The sequence below is a fragment of the Harmonia axyridis genome, chromosome 1 (assembly GCF_914767665.1).
Source record: "Harmonia axyridis chromosome 1, icHarAxyr1.1, whole genome shotgun sequence".
Lineage (NCBI taxonomy): Eukaryota > Metazoa > Arthropoda > Insecta > Coleoptera > Coccinellidae > Harmonia > Harmonia axyridis.
The window spans coordinates 87646508-87668665 of record NC_059501.1 but is presented as its reverse complement, the minus strand read 5'-3'; the positions used below and the strand labels follow the sequence as shown (position 1 = coordinate 87668665).

General features: G+C 34.9%; 4 protein-coding genes across 10 annotated transcripts; 2 read left to right on the top strand and 2 right to left on the bottom strand.

Annotated features, from left to right (window-relative positions):
- Positions 1 to 94: 94 nt before the first annotated feature.
- On the bottom strand, positions 95 to 11103 carry LOC123671706. Of its 5 annotated transcripts, none has more exons than XM_045605685.1 (5): positions 10809 to 11103; positions 1413 to 1547; positions 730 to 914; positions 540 to 672; positions 95 to 325 (listed from the first exon to the last, which is right to left on the bottom strand). In XM_045605685.1, exons 2-5 carry the CDS (start codon positions 1536 to 1538, stop codon positions 245 to 247), a joined length of 525 nt encoding a protein of 174 aa, XP_045461641.1. In that variant the 5' UTR covers positions 1539 to 1547; positions 10809 to 11103; the 3' UTR covers positions 95 to 244. The 5 variants fall into 5 exon arrangements, with proteins under 5 accessions (XP_045461641.1, XP_045461639.1, XP_045461638.1 ...); XM_045605683.1 differs by lacking the exon at positions 10809 to 11103 and adding an exon at positions 2336 to 2562; XM_045605682.1 differs by lacking the exon at positions 10809 to 11103 and adding an exon at positions 2206 to 2337.
- LOC123671702 (beta-hexosaminidase subunit beta-like) lies at positions 448 to 8259 on the top strand. Of its 2 annotated transcripts, XM_045605677.1 has the most exons (11): positions 499 to 519; positions 808 to 925; positions 3845 to 4015; positions 5039 to 5264; positions 5757 to 5872; positions 5928 to 6133; positions 6188 to 6303; positions 6514 to 6709; positions 6801 to 7020; positions 7792 to 7933; positions 7994 to 8259. In XM_045605677.1, exons 3-11 carry the CDS (start codon positions 3851 to 3853, stop codon positions 8230 to 8232), a joined length of 1626 nt encoding a protein of 541 aa, XP_045461633.1. In that variant the 5' UTR covers positions 499 to 519; positions 808 to 925; positions 3845 to 3850; the 3' UTR covers positions 8233 to 8259. The 2 variants fall into 2 exon arrangements, with proteins under 2 accessions (XP_045461632.1, XP_045461633.1); XM_045605676.1 differs by lacking the exon at positions 808 to 925 and having other exon boundaries at positions 448 to 519.
- Positions 9679 to 21135, top strand: LOC123671703 (pyruvate dehydrogenase (acetyl-transferring) kinase, mitochondrial). The gene is made up of 7 exons (XM_045605678.1): positions 9679 to 9946; positions 15613 to 16005; positions 19145 to 19330; positions 19392 to 19567; positions 19681 to 19905; positions 20129 to 20321; positions 20827 to 21135. Exons 1-7 carry the CDS (start codon positions 9844 to 9846, stop codon positions 20865 to 20867), a joined length of 1317 nt encoding a protein of 438 aa, XP_045461634.1. The 5' UTR covers positions 9679 to 9843; the 3' UTR covers positions 20868 to 21135.
- LOC123671707 (dihydrofolate reductase) lies at positions 20652 to 22098 on the bottom strand. 2 transcript variants are annotated; one of them, XM_045605686.1, is made up of 4 exons: positions 21875 to 22098; positions 21530 to 21815; positions 21359 to 21471; positions 20652 to 21300 (listed from the first exon to the last, which is right to left on the bottom strand). In XM_045605686.1, exons 1-4 carry the CDS (start codon positions 21955 to 21957, stop codon positions 21207 to 21209), a joined length of 576 nt encoding a protein of 191 aa, XP_045461642.1. In that variant the 5' UTR covers positions 21958 to 22098; the 3' UTR covers positions 20652 to 21206. The 2 variants fall into 2 exon arrangements, with proteins under 2 accessions (XP_045461642.1, XP_045461643.1); XM_045605687.1 differs by having other exon boundaries at positions 21871 to 22023.
- Between the last annotated feature and the right edge of the window lie 60 nt (positions 22099 to 22158).

Below are 22158 nucleotides of genomic sequence, written 5' to 3'. Positions count from 1 at the left end.
GAAAAATAGTTCTAATTCAATAATTTAGTTGTATATTCTTGAAAATGGTGGATGTAATTGTTAACACTTTTTTTTGTTGAAATAAAAACAAGCCTATTTCTAGACAACTTTATTATATTTCTCAGTTCGTTCAAGACCATACAATATTTATTATCCTCGCACATTTTCGTAGTTTGAAATTATAAATCTCAAAGAAAAAATAAATAAATTTTAATCAACTCCAAATTTTACTGGAAATTTAAAGTTAATTTTTCTTCTCCTCTTCTATATCTGCTCCATAACGTTTCCTCATTTTGTAAATTGTTTCACAAGATTTGAAGCATAACTGAAAAACGAAGAAAATATAGAGAAAAGGAAGTAGGTCGAATGAACATAATTTGTAGGTATATAGTACAATTCCGTAGATAACTTAGCGAATCAACATAACCTTATCAAAATAATTTTGTTGTCATAATACTCGTAATGTTACTGGCAGATTTTGGAAAACTATGGAAATATATTTCATGCGGGCAATCAAAAGTAAGTAAACGCATATTTACCTCCACGTCGCAAACAAAATGCAAACTATCCTTCTCCGGAAATTTAAAAGCATTCAGATTTGCGTGCAACAGAGTCGACAGACCAAAATCACTTGCAAACTTCATTTTATTCCATTTCTTTATCGTTTTCCTCCTAAAAAGTCACTTATATGAAATTTTTCCTTTTCCTCTTAGTTTAATAGTTTCTTACTGTGCTGCCCTTCTGTTGAATCCGTAAGGAGTCAATCGTATCTTGTTTTGAGAATGATTGATGTTTTCGTTGTCGTAGGCCCAACAGTCAGCCACTTGAATATCGTACAAGTTACTGTCGTCTTTGAGATAAATGAAGATGGTTACTGGTTCTCCTATGGGTAGTGGTGCTTCGATATTGCTTGTCTGAAAGAGAGGTAAGTGAATCTTTATTTTTTTGGCAATTTGTATCTTTGAGAAACAGAAGTATAGTTGAAAGGAATCTTAAGTATTCTATGGTTTAAGGTATGTTATAGAAAAATCAACTTAATCATTGCATTTGATCAGTTCTGTTGAAATGTGAATGCCAGATACATTGATTTTCCTTTTCAAAAGTGATCAATTGTTCGTTAAACTTCCCTAAAGATTTAACAGACTTCCTATCCTTAATTAGTTTGTGTTTTTCACACATTTCTTTACAGTTTGATGGTTTTCAGATCATAGAATACTTTAATTAAACCTTGTTTGTAGATTTCAATGGTCCTATATTGCATAGAATTCATAAATGCATAGAATAGTTTGAAATATTCAATGCTTCTTTTTTATTTTCCCACTCTCTAAAACTCATTTAAGTCAATTTGTATGCCATTAGAGATGATAGACCTATTTATTTTTTTTTAATTCTAATGGAAATAGATCATTTACATTTGGAAATATGCCTCGTTGAACGGTCATCCAAGTTGTTACACTGCTGTTGCCTAGGGGAACATCGAAAGTTTTGATGCTGGTTTGAGGTTTTATTATAACTGTCCTTTCTTGCCTCGTCGTCATCGGTAGAGCCTGTAAACAGATTTAAATGGTAACAACTCCATTGATGTGTAAGAAAAGGTTTAATTAAGCTGGATTGCTCTATTGTTACACAAACATGGAAGCGCTGATTACGTTCTTAACAAAGAGGTGATTAATTGATGTGACCTTTGATGTAGAAAACCTCCAGTACGACAGTAATTGGGAACAAAAGAACTGCATAATTACATCTCTTTTGAGAAGACAATATAGAAAATAACTCATTTTCAATTCGTTAACGTATTATTTTGATTCTTCAGAGTTGTGCTGGAAAGATTTAAAAGTGTGGCTTTTCAAGGAAAGCTTATTATTCAGAAATGCGGAAAAAATCATTGAATCATATTCAACAGGTTACGGAATTTTCTTGTGTATATTTTGGTAAATTCGAAATTCAATCAACATCGCTTCATTTTAATTGCAACTGTTCAGATTCAAAATGCATAAATATTTAAAACAGAAAATCTCTTCAAATTTTATGGTTCGAGTAAAAACCATAGACGCGATTTCAAAGAGTAAATAACTTTTATAGATATATTCAATTATTGTGATGTTTTTTTTTCTGGAAGGATTAAAATATACGTATTACAAAGTGTCTATTATCCTTATTCACCAAACGCCATTCACCTTTTCTAAGAACAAAAATAAAACTCACCGCGGCTCCCGAAATCGAGCACAGAACAAAACTCACTAAACATAGACACCCGCACGTCATTTTGAAATCTTCACGATGCTCCTTCGACAAGCGAATAAATAAAAAGTCGCAAAACGGCCCCTTCAAATACCTGCATTGGTCCAATAATCCAATAGACGACGACAACAATAAAAGAGGAAACTTCCATATACGCGAAAATCGCGCTCCCACTCGTTTTTATTACTGTTAGATCAGAGAGGAAGCACGGTTTTCGAGAACCGAGCGTGATTCTGACATTTTTCGACGAGCTAACGGAAGATGTAACATCGCGTTGTTGTCATTCGTACAAGGGAAAGTTATTGTATCATTTCGCTCGAAATGGGATATTTACAACTCGTGATTTCGTTGCTTTCTAGATTGTCAGAATTGGATTTTATGGCCGGAAAGTCATCGAGGAACACAGATATCGGTGGCAATCGTTCGTTCTGTCATAGAATTGTATCGAATTGATCGCCGATTTTATTCATCGACAAAAAACGGAAAATCGTACTGTTCATAGATATAGATTAGTCTGTCTATGGTACTGTTTTTCGGGTATCTGAAAAGGGGGCGCTATATTTTGTTCGTAACCTCAATTTTTTCAACTTCATTAATGATTTTCGTATAATTAATTGAAGACGTAGAATATTGGAATGGTACGATAATCTGAATGATCTTCGATTCTTCACCTATTCTAATTCTCGATATTACGTAAAAATTAACATGTTTATTCCGATTGTATGTTGATTTCCGAACCACTAATTTGGTACGGATCCTCTTTTGTACTTTCTCTTAATTGCCATCGTCGAAACATCGTAAAATAGTTTCCACTTGATTAATATCGTTTCGTAATGAACACAATGAAGAATTGTACACTACATTTGTTGCAACATTGAAAGGCGTTAGTTTAATTTGAGACAAATTATGACTTGAATTGAAATGAATTGTTCAGTTCTAGAATGACAATCTGAAAATTTGTAAAGCTCAATAAATAATAAGAAAACTGACCGTTAATAATTTGTTTTTAGAAATTTTCAATCTTTCAAAAACTATTCCTCAACTTCGATTAATTTTTTATTACATCGATTCAATTTATTTGAAAAATTTTAGACATATAGAAGATCAAGCAGCGGAAAACCTCCTTACATCTAATATGTGTTCTAGAATTTTTTGAATTCTTAAGTTACACAAAATGTGAAAATTCATAGAAGTTTCAATTTATCTTATTCTTATGATACCTTAGGCTTAACTAAGTAGGCCTGTACTAAGTTCATTCATTGTAGAACCCGGCTCGTGTCCACTTTCAAGTGGAGAATAGATTCAAAAACAAACGATTATCATAATTATCACAAAATTCAATCAATTTTTTTTCAAATCGTATCTTTGGGCGAAAAACAAACTCAAAAAGGTTGATCGAATCAGAAACACCTTATTTCGTCCGATGCCTTCGGGGTCCAGTTCGGAGATAAAACAAGACAAGGAGCGCCAACTGAAACAACAAAAGCTTATCGCAATTATTCATATTCATCGTATATTTGTAATCAAACGTCAACTGATAGCGCATAATTCGAAAAACCCCGATATCGTGAACAACAAACTAATACAGAGTTTTCCTAAATAGTTCAAGATGGTCCTGGTGAAGGCTATCCTGTTGTCCTGCCTGATTTTGGCGATTCAGGGGGGTACCCTGATGCCCATAGAGCCGACGAAGGGAGGGGTGATTCCACTACCTCAGACAGTGATGCAAACCGAAGAATTTTTCACCGTGACTCCTTCGCTGTTAAGGTTTAGGGTAAGTCTTTTTCTTCTTCTTACTCAACGATCGATTATGTCGGGATAAGGTCACAAAAGACTTTTTTTCGGGGTACTTCTTGAATAGTACTCTTATTGTTATTTTAAAATTTACCATTTTCCTAGGTACGGCTCTGGCGAATTTAATCTTATTAGATTAGTGAAAAATCAAGGGAATGCCCTGAACACAGCTAAAGCAATGTTGCCGGCCTTATTTTCTACATATGATATGAAATAATTTTTCTGAAATGCCTCTACTAACATAGAGAATGAAAAAGTATTGTTTCTCAATGAAAATTACTTCGGGGAAACGAAAAAATATAAGCTGATTCGCTGCATTGGTGCACTCCTAACATTATAATAATATACAAAATGTGATCTACTGCAAATTCTACCTGATTTTTCGTGGATCTGGCAACGTCCAATCAAATAAGTAACATAATTCATAAAACTTCACAATGATTATCAAGCTCTGTGTTATCTCGGTGGTGTAAGCATAGAAGGGCCAGGAGTGTATTAGCCCACTATGAAACCATTAAATACTTATACATATATACTTTTTACCAGAACCGAATCTTGGACAAATGGTAGAAAAATTGTTTTATTTGATGATAGGAATCTACTGTTGAATTTGATGTACAACTTGAAGACTACTCAAATGATATCATTGAACCTAAGCATCTGGCTTAAGGCTTAAGATCATAGAATCAGAGACGAAGTCATAGATTCTACATCTTTCACTTCTGAAGCTTTGGTGTATGTCTGGTTGCCATCCAACTGCAACATTTATCGATGAAATTAGATTAATAAAAAGAAAGACTCTTTTTTTATATATTATCCTATGAAAAACCGCACTAAATGGTACACTGTGTACATACTAAATGACATATGACGCTGAAACTCCTCATAGAGTGCATAGAGGGCTGTTAATCCAACCTTGCGAGAAAAAATTTGTTGTCAATCAATTTAATCGCATTTTTTTTGCTACTTTCTTGACAGAGTGAATTGAACCTCCTTGTTGCAGCTAACCGGAAACACATGTTCGATCCTCGAAGAAGCCCTGACCAGATATTGGAAGTTGATATCCAACAACTACTCTTCGCACATTCTCAAGAGGTATTCCCAAAGGACCAAGGCCACTTGGAAGCAAAGCACCAACTATATCAGAAGACTGGATGTGGTTAAGATAAATCTGCTCGACATCTGCACCGACACCGATTTCCCTAGTTTGAATGGAACGAATGAGAGCTGTACGTATTTAAATTGATAACTATCAAGCAATCCAGACACCTGTCAAAAATAAAATTCAATATGGCTACGGTTGGCATGTTCTTGTTTGTCATAAGAGAACTCAGAGGTATTCTTGTTCAAATTTTGAATACCTCTGAATCTTACAAACTTTGCCACAACACAAATAATGACGAATGACGATAACAAGTTGTGCCAACCGACGCCATCGTGTTCTGGATTAACCTAATAGTTAACTGGTGTCTTTTTGATGATATTTGTACACCCCGGTATTAATCAACATTTATACTTTATCTTTATTTGACACCAGTAATTGATTAAATTTATAATGAGAGCAAACGTATGACACTTGATTGTTTATACTTCCAAGTGACGTCACTGGCGTAATTTCTTGAGAAATATTCATGCAAATTGAAAATATCCAGTTTTTATGTACTCCCTACTCAAAAATACACCAAAGAATTTGAAAAACCTGTTTTTATAATTTTTTTTAGATATCTTAGAACTAACTGAGTCCGACCAGATTCTCACCGCTCGTTCAGTCTGGGGCATGCTGAGAGCTTTAGAAACCTTCTCCCAGCTCATCTACGAAGATGAGCAATCCTCAACGGTAAGATAACTTTAATTTTTCGCTCAATCGATAGTACAATTCAATCGTTTTGCAGTTGAGATTGAACTCGACACGAATAAGCGATTACCCAAGGTTCCCCCACAGAGGTCTTCTCTTGGATACGTCACGTCACTTCATTCCAGTTAAATACATATTGAAAACTCTGGACGCGATGTCCTACAATAAACTCAACGTTTTCCACTGGCACATCGTTGACGATCAGAGTTTTCCCTATAAGAGCACTAGCTTTCCCCAATTGAGGTTCGTTCTTCGTTGAGAGAATTTTAAAATTAGTTCTAACTTTGTCCGTTCTAGCGAGAAGGGCGCCTATCACCCTGTAGAGGCTGTCTATCAACCGGAAGATGTGAAGGAAATCATCGAGTATGCCAGAAAGCGTGGTATTCGTGTTTTGGTTGAATTCGATACACCAGGTTAGCCAACTCCACTAACTAGGGAAAAACTAAAACATTAGTTGCAAGATTCCCAAGAATCCCCACAAAATTCATTTCAAATAACAAAAATAAAGATAATAATAACAACTAACATAATGTACATAATAAAATTAGATACAAAACAACACTTAAAAGAAACGAATAAAAAAGAAATAAGAAAAGTTTAAATAACTTAACAAACTTTTTCAGGACATACTTTATCTTGGGGTAAAGGTGTCGCAGATATTCTCACGAAGTGTGTTGGTATTTCCGACCAATACGGTCCGATGGATCCTTCCTTACCCAATGTCTATAAGTTTCTGACTGAATTCTACAGTGAAATCTCCAAGGTTTTCCCGGACAAATACGTTCATTTGGGAGGTGATGAAGTACCTTTTGATTGTTGGTGAGTGTAGTAAATATGTTTAAAACATTTTACTCTCTCATGATTATTTTTTTGTTTTATTATTACATAGATGTTTTTCCATCTTTTTCAGGCAGAGTAACCCGAATATAACGAAATTCATGGAAACCCTGAATATAACAGGTGACTACGCAGCCCTGGAAAGTTATTTCATCAAAAATCTTATTGGGATAGTAACGAAGGAAGGTTTGAGCCCCATTGTTTGGGAGGAAGTGTTCGATAATGGGGTTAAATTGACGAATACGACCATAGTGCATGTTTGGAAGGACGGATATCAGCACACATTGAATAAGGTTAGTTTTCAACAGTTCTGTTTCTCAATTGTTCTAATTTTTTGACAGTTCTGTTTCAAACCTTCAACTAGTTCAACATTTCTGTCAACTTCAAGGTCAAAAAATTCTGACGTCTACTTGGCGTTGTATTTTTTTATGTCACAGAGTATATTTTGGGTTGCATACACAACATATTTTCTTCAATACGCTCTATTAGTGTGAAGTCACACACCGCCATTTTTGGTTCTCCTGTAAGTGAATCCAAACAAACAAATTGTCATTCAAATTAGTACGGTGTCGTTGAAGGAATTGCCCTATTTTCATAAATAAGAGTATTTGAGGAACGATTTCAGTATTAATTGATAGACAGAAGGAACGAGGTTAATACCAGTAAGTTTGAATCCTGTATCATTCCCCAGATTTTGTAAAAAGCAGTGATTATTAGTTGAACTTCAAGTTAGAACTTACTGGCATTAATCTCGTTCCTTCTGTCTATCAATTAATAGTAAAATCGTTCCTTAAATAATCTTATTTATCGAAATAAGCCAATTTCTTCAACGACAAAGTACTAATTTGAATGCCAATTTGTTTGTTTGGATTCCGAACACTGACAGGAGAACTAAAATGGCGGTGTGTGACGTCATCACTAATAGAGCGTATTTATTCAACTATCACAACCATAGAGGGTTATTAAAAGGAATTCTTATTCGAATAGATTTTCTCTGTTCAATTTTAAAAGAGTTACTTTAGAAAGAGGAAGGTTTCAACGGATTCCAAAATTTTCCATTTCAGGCAACCCAAGCAGGCAAACCGGTGCTTTTATCATCTTGTTGGTACCTAGACCATCTGGGCGGTGTGAAAGATTGGCAGAATTTCTACAAATGCGACCCGTACAACTTTCCGGGTTCTGGTGCCCAAAAAGAATTGGTCCTAGGTAATGAATTCAAATCGGTTTCATTTCGTATGAATTGATTCATGATTTTTTTTTTTGTAGGAGGTGAAGCTTGCATGTGGAGTGAGATGGTTAATGAGAATAATCTGATGTCGAGAGTATGGCCAAGAGCTTCTGCAACAGCGGAGAAATTATGGTCATCCATCACTGATTGGAACGAACCTGAGGTCACCGATGCCCAGTTGGACGATATGGCTAGGAGGCTCGAAGAGCACACTTGCAGAATGAACAAGAGGGGGGTTGGTGCAGAACCAGCCAGCGGACCCAGTTTCTGTTATTAATTTAGTCACAAATAAAATTAAAGCAAAGTTACGATTATTTATTCCATACTAATTTCAATGCGAAAAAGTATACGAGTGATTAAATCGAAAAAAAATTTAAATATGCATTAATTTTTTAAAATTTTCTATAACAAACGTATTTGGATCTTTGCATCTTAATTTACAGGAAAAGATTAATTAGATATTTTCTGATATATACAAGAATAAATGATGCAATTAAAAACTACCAGCTAAACTATAAAGCTATCGCTTTGCGACCTTCTGGTTTTTTCATACAAATTTGATGGGATTTCTGTTTTTGTCAGAACCTAAAGACATAATTTGGTTTTTCGCAGTGCATCAGTTGAAGAATATCTTCTTTCGGCCATAACTTCAGAACGCCTGAAACTATCGCTTTGCTACCTTCAGGTTCAGGTGGAATTTCTGTTTCTGTTAAGAAAATCCTATCATTACATTTGAAATTTCGCAGTAAAATGAACAAATAATGAACTTCTGCCTTAGCGCCCCCTATCGAAAGCAGCAAAAACAAATTTATCATGACCAAATTTTGTCCTCAATCAACAAGATACTATCTTTCAGACGAGATCTAATTTGCTCAAAAATGTTGAGCCAAACTGAAGTTACAGGCGTTTCAGTGAGTCAGATTTCTCCCTTTCACCTACCCTTATTTGATGTTGTAAAATCGAAAGTGACAATTCAAAAAGATAGAGAATTTTCCAAGGATTACAGTGATGATATTTTTTCTTCAACTTCATATGAAACATTTTCGAGTAAAATTCATTTTTCTACTCGACGGTAGCTATTACGCCCCCTAGCGGTACAGGTATGAACTTCAAAACAATTTCCAGTGTGTTTTATTGTACACTTTAGTGGTAACATTTTTTACCGCAAGTCTCTACGATTAGTTGATCCTGAGATATAGCCGCTTACCTCGCTTATTTGCCCACCCTGTACATTGCATTATCATAGTTAACAATAATTATTTTTATATCAGAAAGCTCATCCGCCAATTACATAATTTTTTATGTGAAACAAATGGTGGATGCGCAGAATATCAACTACCATTTACAATCGACTTCTTGAGCCAAAAACAATAGTTTCCTAATCAAATAAAACCATCTTCCAATTCATTTTCAGTCATTTGAGAACGTTCGTCAATAATAATTCAAATAAATATTTGTAATCAATGGATAAAAATAAATAACTCTATTCAAAAGTTGACATGATTGCCAAGTTGACATGTATGATTTTGGTAGGATATTAATCACGTAAATGGGGAAATTTTCGCTGTACCACTTCGTTAACGGAGAATATGCTGCGTATACGGAATTTCAGTGGTTAGATCTCGTTCGATCCGACTCGAATAAAAATTCTAATAAGACCTTTCACGGGCAACTCTACCAATTGGCAACGTAGCATCGAAATCCCAATTGAGAAACTCGTCATTTCGACTTTGCGCTCTATCGCCGTAGTCCGTAGATAAAATGAACGGACAAGGTCGTCAAATCAAAATGATCATCAAACATCGGGCGCGTAAAGAATGAATCGGACAATTTTCTAAGTGTCGCATCTAAATTTTCAGTGACAACCGTAAAGGAAAATCAGTGGAAAATGAGGTTGACAGCCAGACATTTCCAAAGCATCAGCAAGATGTTGGATTTCTATTCCCAGTTCAACCCCTCACCCTTGTCGATTAAAAAATTCATAGATTTCGGTGAGTAAACCCTTCGCAAGTGGAAAAATCTCTGGAATGATTATGCAAACGGAATGGAATAAGGTTATGTTCGCTCTTTTGTGGTCATCTGGTAATTCTTAGAAAAACGCTAGGATAGGATACTATCGGAACTCGTTATCACACAAATTTCCACATAAATACAGTAAATACTCGAAGCACTTTCTCCTCAAAAACAATCAATTCCAGTTGTCTCAATATCGCATCCAATCGATCGATATGAAACTATATCTTTCCAAAAATGTTGTTTACATCTTCATGTCAGTCATACTATAATCTTTCTTAATGGAAAATAATAAGCATGTATTTTATTCACTTCATAAACAATTCAAATATTGAAACCATAAATCAATACCTATTTGAGCACAGAAAACTCTATTGTCATAGGTTTTGTTTTTTTTCGAATATCAATACCGTCTATTCACAGGAAAGTGTTAAAAATCAGATCATGGCCTGCATAAATATGCCATTGTGATTTCCACAAGTTTTTATTTGGTTTATCTTGAACTATTTAATTTGATTTGATGACTCCGGCAGATTCAGGATGTAGATAATATCTTTCGTGATGCAATTTATTTCAAATAAGTAATTATTAAGCATTTAATCCTGAAAAAATAGCTTATTTCACCTTGATTAGTCTGGTATTGAAATTAAAAAGACATGCACTTATCTTCAGTTAATCCTTCAATTATAGAATTGATGCATTTTTGATGCAATCAATCGCAGACTTTTGTTGAAGAAAATAATACCGGTAATAATGAAATAATTGATTGACTTCAATGCAATCCTTTCGAATTAGAATTCATAATTCCATTCTATTGAAAACTAATCGTTTGAAACATACTTGATAAATCTCTGGAATATTCCATATTTTATCTCTGATTTGGGTTCGCTGACATTGGTGTTGAAATATTTTTGAAAATATTCGGATAAGTCGAAATGAGATGTGGTCATCCGAATAATAGGAAATATATGCCAAATTGTCTGGCTCTCTTACAATCTGGACTTTGATACTTTGACGTTGTGCCCAGCCTACTTTTATTCACCTGCCGGGTAGAAGTTTGCATAAATCGGATTTTTTCGAAATAGAATGAGCAGAGTCTTCGTCGTTTTCGATCTCCATAAACGTTTATTTACGAACATGAACTCTTGGATTGTTACGAAATATTGTTTTCAAAACAAAACGTAAACAGAAAGATATCTCTATGGTCGTAATCAAATTGTCTGTGATGATTTGCGAGATCCTAAAAATAAAGATATCTATGATCCTAATTCAACATTGTCTGTGATCGACGGATTATAAGCAATGTATCTATGGTCATTCAATTTGAATTTATTCTATACAACTATACAAGGCCGTTATTGACGATTGTAACATTGTAAATGCCTTTGAAATGCATACTATATTAAATTTCTAGAATTTTGTTTTCAAACATGCGATCAATTATTTATAAAAATATTTATTATCTCATCTCGCGATGAGTGAATATGTTTCGGAAGCCACTACGATGTTATAGGTAATAGTTTCTCTTTGGTCTTAATATTGCTGCCTGCGTTAGGTTGATCATAGAAATAAAAAAAATATAAAAATCGTATAAACCTTCCTTTTAAAGATAAAGAGCCCAAGGTTCAAATAAAAGTAAACAAAAATATTTATTTCAAACGTGTAATGTTTACAATCCTCTTCGTTTCTCAATTCACACATCATAATCTCCTATATTGAGCTAGATAATTATCGAGATTGATGACAGAAATCGATATGTACCTTCCTATTTGTGCAGTGGCGAGTGTTTGCCCCATAATTGGATCAAATCTATCTTTTGGAGAGGTGTAGCTCTTTTTATTCAATCAGAAAGCTGTTGGATTAAATCGATTCAATATGTTGCGTCATCTTGTGCTAATTTAATAAATGTACACAAACAAGACGACTAATCTGAAGAAATTCCATGGACCAAAGTCCAAGTCGTGCCTGTTGATCTCACTGGTCGACAACTGTTACGTGGGTCACGTATTCATCACTGGGAACAGGGTCGGATTACCGTCAAATTGAATAATAATGCCGAATTTTAGATGATAGCATAGCAATTATACAATTTCGTCGAATTTCTGTTTTATTTTGATGCAGTACCGAACAGGGGGACACTGAATATGAATAGGTGAATAACGATCATAGAATAATGACCGGAAATAGGGATAAGGTCGATGGTTCGATCCGGTACTGGCAACCCACTTTTGTAAATAAAAGTTAAACATTCGAACTCTGTGACCTTGTTATGAATAATAAAACGTGCATATTGGATCATATGACACTTGATTCGAGCAATATTCTGCCGGTTTGGGGCTCTCGAGTCTCGGCTCTCTCTTTTCGATGAGTTTGGCACTGTAGATTTCCGTACGTCCCGGTTTGTGTTGCTTTGCGAATATAACATAAGGAAAAATCCTTACTTACTTTCCGATATATCGTTAATTCAAGCCAAGGTTACGTTGCAAGCGTTTCATTGTTGGTTTTGTTATCTTTGAGCAATATTTATAGGAATGATTCAGAAAAACCTCGATCAACAATATTTTCTTTCCGGCGATTCGATATTTCTTGTTGTTGTTATGTACTAATATCATCATAGACGTTATCATGAATTTATCATAGACAATAGAGTTTGCTTATGTTTTCAAGTCTATGATCATGTTAGATTTCTAAATTATCCAGATTAGAAAGGATAGTTTTGCGAAAAATGTTTTCATCTTGGAACCAAACCTGTCTTACATCGCTGACATAACATATTTGGCTCCTTTGGGATAGTTATGAATCAAATGAGACATAATATTTATATTCGTCGTCGCCAATATTCAAACATTAATTTCAGCTCGTCTGCATTCGAGTTATTTGGCATTTACGTGCCTCTAAAAAGATGCAAAATGATTTGAGCAGCAATTTTGTGCCAATCTAATATTCAAAAGTTTATGACTCCGAAACTATTAGAAAGAGGACTCTGCTGTAAAAAAAAAATCATAATTTCCTCTCTCAACGCAAAGTATCTCGAGTCATGAAGAAAAAATATGAAAATACAGAAGAAAAAAATGTTTAATGGATAATCAGCTATGGGATTCGAAACCAGGGTCATCTGTTCTGAAATGCTAATCAAAAATTCATAACTCCGAAATAAATTAGGACTACTCGTTAAAAATATACAGGGTGTTTCCAAATTGGACGTGTTAGTATCACTCATTTGCTGTCGATAGAGCCATATTTATTGATATCCGAAACACAACAGTTTCCGAGATATTTAAGTTCTTGTGTTTTTTCAAAAATTTCTCATCTTACTCTATTTCTAGTCAATATTTTCTACGTTGACCAAGTTTGATTTAAATTTTGGATTATTTTCATCAGAAAAGGATATGATATGTATGAAAAAAGCAGAGCTATGTTGAATAACAATTAGTATGATTTGAAAGTTGGTAAATGAAAAAAAAAATAGTAAATTTCTAATATAAATTTGCCTGCAACTTTCGAATTTATGTACCTATGACAAAATTATTTTAAAAATTTGACAAATTCCTTCATATCCTAAAAAAGTTTTCGTTAGAATGCAGACAATAGTTTTGTCTCAGCATATTTCGAAATGAAAGGAAAAAGAAGCGAAGAGAAGAAAGTAATGAATTGAATATATTTTATTGGAAATAAACTCGAAATTTCAGTAGAAAATGTATTCATGAATCATCTTATTTCTTCAGTCATTATATTTTCAAGTTTTCGATGCAAACGAATTTTTTTAATTTTGTTTTTTTTTTATATTTTTCCTGCCTCAAAATTTATGGATCGTGTTCTAGAAAAAGGAGGATCAAAGAGGTATAATTACCGATTTTATATACAATTTCATGCAAATAGCATTAACAGAATTCGAGAAAATTTCATTAGGGCTAAATTATTTTTCCTCGAAGGATTCTAGAGGTTAAATATTGACGAAAATAAACATACAGAATGCTGCAAATATCCAATTTCATTGTTTATGGTAATTACTACTAATTATAACATCATGTTTGATGATACATACGTTTTAGTAATTAGCTACAATTGTTTTTATTGCGTTCCTGTATTCGTTATTAATTTTTTGTTCCGTTTAGAAATTATATGACAATTCTATAGAAGCTTCTCCCAACTTTGGAGAGAATCTTCAAACGAGTTTGGAATATTTCGAAAGGGAATACTTCATTTATTTTAAGCGCATTATATATGTAAAGGGTGTTTTTTTTAGAGCTATAGAACTTCAAATTGTAATGAAACAATGATGGATTATTCGATTGACATGAATTTCATTTATCCGCAAGATGATCTTGTGGCATTACATTTTAAATATCGTCGGCTAAGAGTGTAAATCTGCTAAGTCCATTTTGAACAATTTCACAGGAGACCAAAAAAACCGTACAGTGCAGTGTTATAATAATAATAATAAGAGAGTTTATTCATGAAAATACATTCAATAAACTCTATTGAATGTATTTTCATGAATAAACTCTCTTATTATTATTATTATAACACTGTACTGTACGGTTTTTTTGGTCTCCTGTGAAATTGTTCAAAATGGACTTAGCAGATTTACACTCTTAGCCGACGATATGATTTCTGGCATATGACCCCACGGCTGGCTCGGATGTAGTCCAATCTGGACGTCCAATTTTCGATGACTTTTTCCAACATTTGTGGCCGTATATCGGCAATAACACGGCGAATGTTGTCTTCCAAATGGTCAAGGGTTTGTGGCTTATCCGCATAGACCAATGACATTACATAGCCCCACAGAAAGTAGTCTAACGGTGTTAAATCACAAGATCTTGGAGGCCAATTCACAGGTCCAAAACGTGAAATTGGGCGGTCACCAAATGTGCCTTTCAATAAATCGATTGTGGCACGAGCTGTGTGACATGGTGCGCCGTCTTGTTGAAACCACAGCTCCTGGACATCATAGTTGTTCAATTCAGGAATGAAAAAGTTGGTAATCATGGCTCTATACCGATCACCATTGACTGTAACGTTCTGGCCATCATCGTTTTTGAAGAAGTACGGACCAATGATTCCACCAGCCCATAAAGCGCACCAAACAGTCAGTTTTTCTAGACATACACTTGAGGATTAGCTTCACTCCAAATGCGGCAGTTTTGTTTGTTGACGTAGCCATTCAACCAGAAGTGCGCTTCACCGCTAATGGACGTAGTGCGCGATACGTATTCCGCACAGAACCATTATTTTCGAAATAAAATTGCACTATTTGCAAGCGTTGTTCAGGCGTGAGTCTATTCATGATGAATTGCCAAACCAAACTGAGAATAAATCACTTGATAGCTGCTAAACCGGTCGCCATCTTGAACAGTAATGCCAACTTAAAGTTATATACCTCGAAAAAAAATACCCGTTTACAAACTGTTTTTTTGAAATCAATCGTTAAAATTGGCGGATGCGCTATGAGGCAAAACTTATACTGTTATTGGCGCTTTTGGTGGATGCGCTAAAGAATAATTCTGTAAGTTCTTCTAACTTTCAGCCTTTCGTGAATGTTTCGTTTCTGGATGTAACCAAAAGCCTCTGTTCCTCTACGGGACGTTCTCCAACGACAAATCTACATCCGATTCTGAAACCGATTCCGTTTTTTTTTCAGGCCTCAGCGCTTCCGAGGAGAAGTCCTACGTATTCCTGCGCAAAGAGCTGCCTGTCCGCCTGGCCAACATAATGAAGGAGATAGCCCTCCTGCCGGAGAACCTGCTGAGGATGCCGTCCGTGATCGCGGTGAACGATTGGTACATGAGGAGTTTTCAGGAGATCATCGAGTTCGAGAAGACGGACATGAGCCCCAAGACGCTGGAATATTTCTGCAGCAACCTGGTGAAGATAAGAAACAGGCATTCGGACGTGATCGAAACGATGGCGCAGGGCGTCCTGGAGCTGAAGGAGTCCCACGACGTGGACCACCACATGGAGAACAGCATCCAGTATTTCCTGGATAGGTTTTACATGTCTCGGATCTCCATCAGGATGCTCATCAATCAACATAGTGAGTCTCTCTTTTTCTGTGTGGAGCACTGAGATATTAATAATAACAACGATCAATTTCTGACTCATAATGAATACCTATTATGCTTAATTTCCATAAAAAAAAGATGAAAAAGTTTTATAATAAAACAAACAAAAAGGAAAAAGCATTGATTCAGGTGTTTGTCAAATTAGAAAGAAATCAGAAACAGAAATCCCATCAAAGGACCCCGCACGTTTAGTACGGAAAATGGCTTTCCGTGAGTTTGGCTGAATTTTTGATATGTTGTAGTTCTTGATGAACTGATCAGAAAAGTCCTTAGCCACAAAGCTCAAAAATGGACAGTTTTCGAGATATGGAGCTTTGAAAATGGATTTTTTGCAATTTTTGGGGTTTTTGCTCATCAATCGGGGAGCTCTCATTTCTGGTTCTGATGGAATTTGGATGTTCGGCGGCCAGAACCCGACTGAGAAATGATCTACCTTGGTTATATTAGGCACCGCCATCGATAATTTTTTATACACTGCTCCACATTGGCTATGAAATGAGATATAAAATCCAAGATCTTCCATACATCTTTTCAAGCCACAAGATGACGCCAGAATAATTCACATGACCGAGAAACGACATATTGTGAGATTTTTTTAAGACAGGCCATAATATCTGAATCCTCATATATCTGATGTCCAATAATATCAAATATGTTAGCCGAAATGTTCATAACCAGGCATCGCGAGCTGTAATGGGGGAAAATGGGAAAATCATAATCATATTTCCTCGGGGATAACAATTGTGATCACTATTGATCTCATTTACATATGATATGTGATTTGTTTCTCACAAATCTCGATAATCTGACAATGGGGTGCCAAGACATTTTCCTTGGAATGTCTCGAAATTGATGATAGCATCTCACAGACAAACGAATCCGTGAAAATGTCTGCAGTTTTGATGCAATATAGTACTATACGGGTAGAATATAGAAGTCCAAGTGTTGGAAGCTAACTATGAATGGAACATCCGATATTAACCCACGAATTCTTGAAAATAATTTTTTTTTCTATGAACTTTTTGAGCTTCACTCATACGAATGAATACTATCTAATAATATGATCGTTGGCTAAATGAATGAGTAGATCAATCAAAAACAATATAATAATGAGAGTGACATTCATAATAATAATAACAATAATGATAATAAACAAAAAACAATTTGAAATTATATTAGCAATCGCAAGAAATCATTTAGAATATTATGAATCGAATCGAGGGCAAAATTATCAATATTGTTATTATTATTATGAATGTTATTCTCATTATTATATTGTTTTTGATTGATCTACTCGTTCATTTAGCCAACGATCATATTATTAGATAATATTCATTCGTATGTGTGAAGTTCAAAAAGTTCATAGAAAAAAAAAATTATTTTCAAGAATTCGTGGGTTAATATCGGAAGTTCCATTCATAGTTAGCTTCCAACACTTGGACTTCTATATTCTACCCAGATAGTACTGTATTGTATCAAAACTGCAGACATTTTCACGGATTCGTTTGTCTGTGAGATGCTATCATCAATTTCGAGACATTCTGAGGAAAATGTCTTGGCACCCCATTGTCAGATTATCGAGATTTGTGAGAAACAAATCACATATCATATGTAAATGAGATCAATAGTGATCACAATTGTTATCCCTGAGGATATATGATTATGATTTTCCCATTTTCCCCCATTAAAGCTAGCGGTGCCTGGTTATGAACATTTTGGCTAACATATTTGATATTATTGGACATCAGATATATGAGGATTCAGTTATTATGGCCTGTCTTAAAAAATCTCACAATATGTCGTTTCTCGGTCATGTGAATTATTCTGGCGTCATCTTGTGGCTTGAAAAGATGTATGGAAGATCTTGGATTTCATATCTCATTTCATAGCCAATGTGGAGCAGTGTATAAAAAATTATCGATGGCGGTGCCTAATATAACCAAGGTAGATCATTTCTCAGTCGGGTTCTGGCCGCCGAACATTCAAATTCCATCAGAACCAGAAATGAGAGCTCCCCGATTGATGAGCAAAAACCCCAAAAATTGCAAAAAATCCATTTTCAAAGCTCCATATCTCGAAAACTGTCCATTTTTGAGCTTTGTGGCTAAGGACTTTTCTGATCAGTTCATCAAGAACTACAACATATCAAAAATTCAGCCAAATTCACGGAAAGCCATTTCCCGTACTAAACGTGCGGGGTCCTTTGTATGAAAAAACCAAAAGGTCGCAAAGCGATAGCTTCAGGCGTTCTGGAGTTATGGAAAAAAAAAGATATTCTTCAACCGATGCACTGAAAACCCAAATTGTGTCTTCTTTCGGCCATAACTCCAGAACGCCTGAATCTATCGCTTTGCGACCGTTTGGTTTTTTCATACAAATTTGATAGGATTTCTGTTTCTGTTAAGAAAATCCTATCATTACATTTGAAATTTCGGAGTAAAATGAACAAAACAATGAACTTCTGACTTAGCGCCCCCTATCGAAAGCAGCTAAAACAAATTTATCATGACTATATTTTGTCCTCAATCAACAAGATATTATCTTTCAAACGAGATCTAATTTGCTCAAAAATGTTGAGCCAAACTGAAGTTATAGGCACTTCAATCAATCAGATTTCTCCCTTTGACTTACCCTTATTTGATGTCGAAAAATCGGAAGTGACAATTCAAAAAGATAGAGAATTTTCCAAGGATTTCAGTGATGATATTTTTTCTTCAACTTCATATGAAACATTTCCGAGTAAAATTCATTTTTCTACTCGACGGTAGCTATTACGCCCCCTAGCGGTAGAGGTATGAACTTCAAAACAAATTCCAGTGTGTTCTCTTGTACACTTTAGTGGTAAAAATTTTTACCGCAAGTCTCTACGATGAGTCCTGAGATATAGCCGCTTACCTCGCTTATTTGCCCACCCTGTACAAGCTACATAGCTGAATTTCTGGATAACTCATTTTATAAATGAACTTTAAATGCACACAAAATTTCAGTAAAATCTGGCTGATAGTCTCTAAGACATCGAAACTTTACTAATCTTCATGAAATTATCCATAAATATTTTGCTACCAAAAAAAAAAAATTTTAATGCCAAAAAAAGACTAATCTTTTTTGTAGCTTTGCTTTTCGGAGGTCAGTTAGAGAACGCCCCAGGCCCCAAAGGGAACCAATACATAGGCTGCATAGATCCCCAATGCGATATAGTGAGCGTAATCAAAGATGCCTATGAGAATGCCAGGTTCCTCTGTGACCAGTACTATCTAGATTCACCGGACTTGATCATCAAAGAATCGACGCATCACGGTGAGTATTCTCCAAATTTCAAAGTAAGAACATTCTCTTCATTCTTTTCTTCGTTGTTCAGATCTGGAACCGGAACACGGCATCAAGATGGTCTATGTTCCATCGCATTTATACTACATGCTCTTCGAACTGTTCAAGAACTCCATGAGGGCCGTGATGGAGTACAATTCCTGCGTTGATAAGTACCCACCGATAACCGTGACAGTTTCCAAGGGAAAAGAAGACATCTGCCTGAAGGTGCGATCTATAACCTAACTTTTTACACGACTATGAACTCTAATGTCAAATTTTCATTTCGAAATCCATTTTTGTCCAGAATACCGAAATTTAATCGAAATACTTTTCGACAGATGTCTGACAAAGGAGGGGGACTTCCAAGATCTTCGATGGAACATCTTTTCAAGTACATGTATTCGACGGCGCCCCAACCCAGCAAAGCCGATGCTCACACAGTTCCTCTAGCAGGTTACGGTTGCGGATTGCCCATATCCAGACTGTACGCCAGATATTTCCACGGTGACATAGTCCTATTAACCTGCGAAGGAGACGGAACAGATGCAGTTGTATACATGAAGGTGAGAATCACATTCCTCTTTGCTTGCATTCCTTGTTAAAATATGTATTATAATTATGCAATGTTTTTCTTCGCTTGAGTATCAAAGTATTTTGGGTTGCAACGTAGGTTATTTTTTCCATTAAACGATCAACAATAACAGCCTTAAATAGTTATTAAATGAGATTCCTTTCAGTCTCCAAAGTATCGAATAGCAAATTTCAATAAAACACCATCATTTACAGGCGCTATCGAACGAGGCAAACGAACTACTGCCTATCTTCAATAAGTCGGCATCGAAATTCTACAGGACGTCGCCACCTACCGGCGACTGGTCGAACCAGTCCGTCATCCACATGACAGGTCAACGACAGATGTGTGTCAACCAGAAGAAACATCAACTGCCGCAGAGTTGTCAAGAGAGCATCACCGGATCAGGTGTTATTTAGTTAGGGGAACGATAGAACAACTCAGGGAATTTCAAAATATTCCAGTTGAATGTTGCCATTCGATCTGTCGAACATGCCAGGAATTTTTTTTTTGCGATGAAACAAAATCACGTAGTCCGGTCAACTACCCCTATTTGTTATCATTCTAGTTGACTCTTATAGGAAGTTTAGTTATTGTGATAGGTTCGTAACTGTGATGAAAATCTTTTATTTGTCGGTATGTGAAAGATAGTCGAGATTTTTTTTTTATAAGTGTATGATTGAACATGATGAGAAAAGTTGATTTTACTTGAACACTGAAATGTTTTTGATTTTATCGAGCGAATCGGAGCAAAATTTATCCAGTGCAATAATTTTTGGTGAGCAGGCTGTTGAAAAATTGTCTTATCTTGTTGAAACGGACTGGGCTCTGTAATTATTTTATTGAGGATATTTTCGAATTCAGCTGAGTTGCGACAAGTGATAGACTTATTTTGAAGCTTTACTATTTTTAGATCGTACTGGAAGTAACTATTTAACTGGACGTACTGATTAACAAACATATTAAATACAGTGTAAGTTGGAATTGCTGTATCGGATAAGTTATGGAACAGAAAACACGTTGATTACTTGAAAATGAACATCGTTTTAAAGTGTAAATTCCTCAAGTATTACTATGATCTATTTCTTGAAGAGAGAATAAACTAAGCCAAAATATATCTGTGTGACTTTTTTTGCACATAAATTGTTGAAGGATTTACAGGTTGTAAATATTTCATATTAATTTATAAGTGTGAAGGAGTGAATATAGCAATATTAGATTCTTAATTAGTTTTATTAAAAAAAAATTCCCCAACACCTTGAGTTTATTGTTCTTAAATTAGTTTATATCAAACTAATTTAAGATTGGTACTTTTGTATTCTCCCAAACTTCAACTTCCCATTTAATCCCTTTCTCTTCTTGGACACCTTGAGGAACTCTTAAATCACTGAAATAATTCAGGAAATAAAAAAAATTGAATTTAAGGTATAATGCAACAAATTTACCTAATTCTTTGGATATTATCAATAACCAGTTTAGGAAAGAAGGTATCACATTCAAAATCTTTCTTTATCCTTGTCAAATAAAGACGGTAAAAATATTTTGAATCCATAGCATCCTAAATTCAAAGTATAAGATTTTACGAATTGAAAGATATTCACAATCGGTTTTCTCACCTCGTAAATCTTACTACCTCCGCAAACCCAAACATCCTCATATCTTTGCCGAAATTCAGAATCCTTCAACTTGTTCACTATTTCATCCCAGCTGGAAAATGCATAAGTATCTTTATATTGTGATAAATCCAACTTTTTAGTGGACAATACAAAGTTGATTCTATCGACTAATGGTTTGTATTTCTCTGGTATGCAATCCCATGATGTTCTTCCCAGTATTACAACGTTTTTTTTACACTTATCTTGTGTTTTAGTTGTCATGTTAGTGAAGTGTGCCATTTCGTTCCTACAAGTATTGAATATGTGTGTGTTTAATAGTTTTTGTTCCGTTGAATACCTACTGACTTCAATCTCCATGGCAAATCACCATTTTTACCTATTCCCATATTTTCGCAGCAAGCTGCTATTAAATTGAACTTAACAACCATAATTATTTTTGATATATACAACTGATTGAATCAGCAAAAGGAAGTCCACTTTTTCAATCTAATAAGATTATATAAACGAAGATAAGATAAATATTCAAAATAACATGTTTTTCATTTGACAGCAATTTGAATGAGCAACTTTTTAAATCGATCAATATTATTTTCTATGCTGCTTTCACAGAGAAGATAATTATTTTTAAT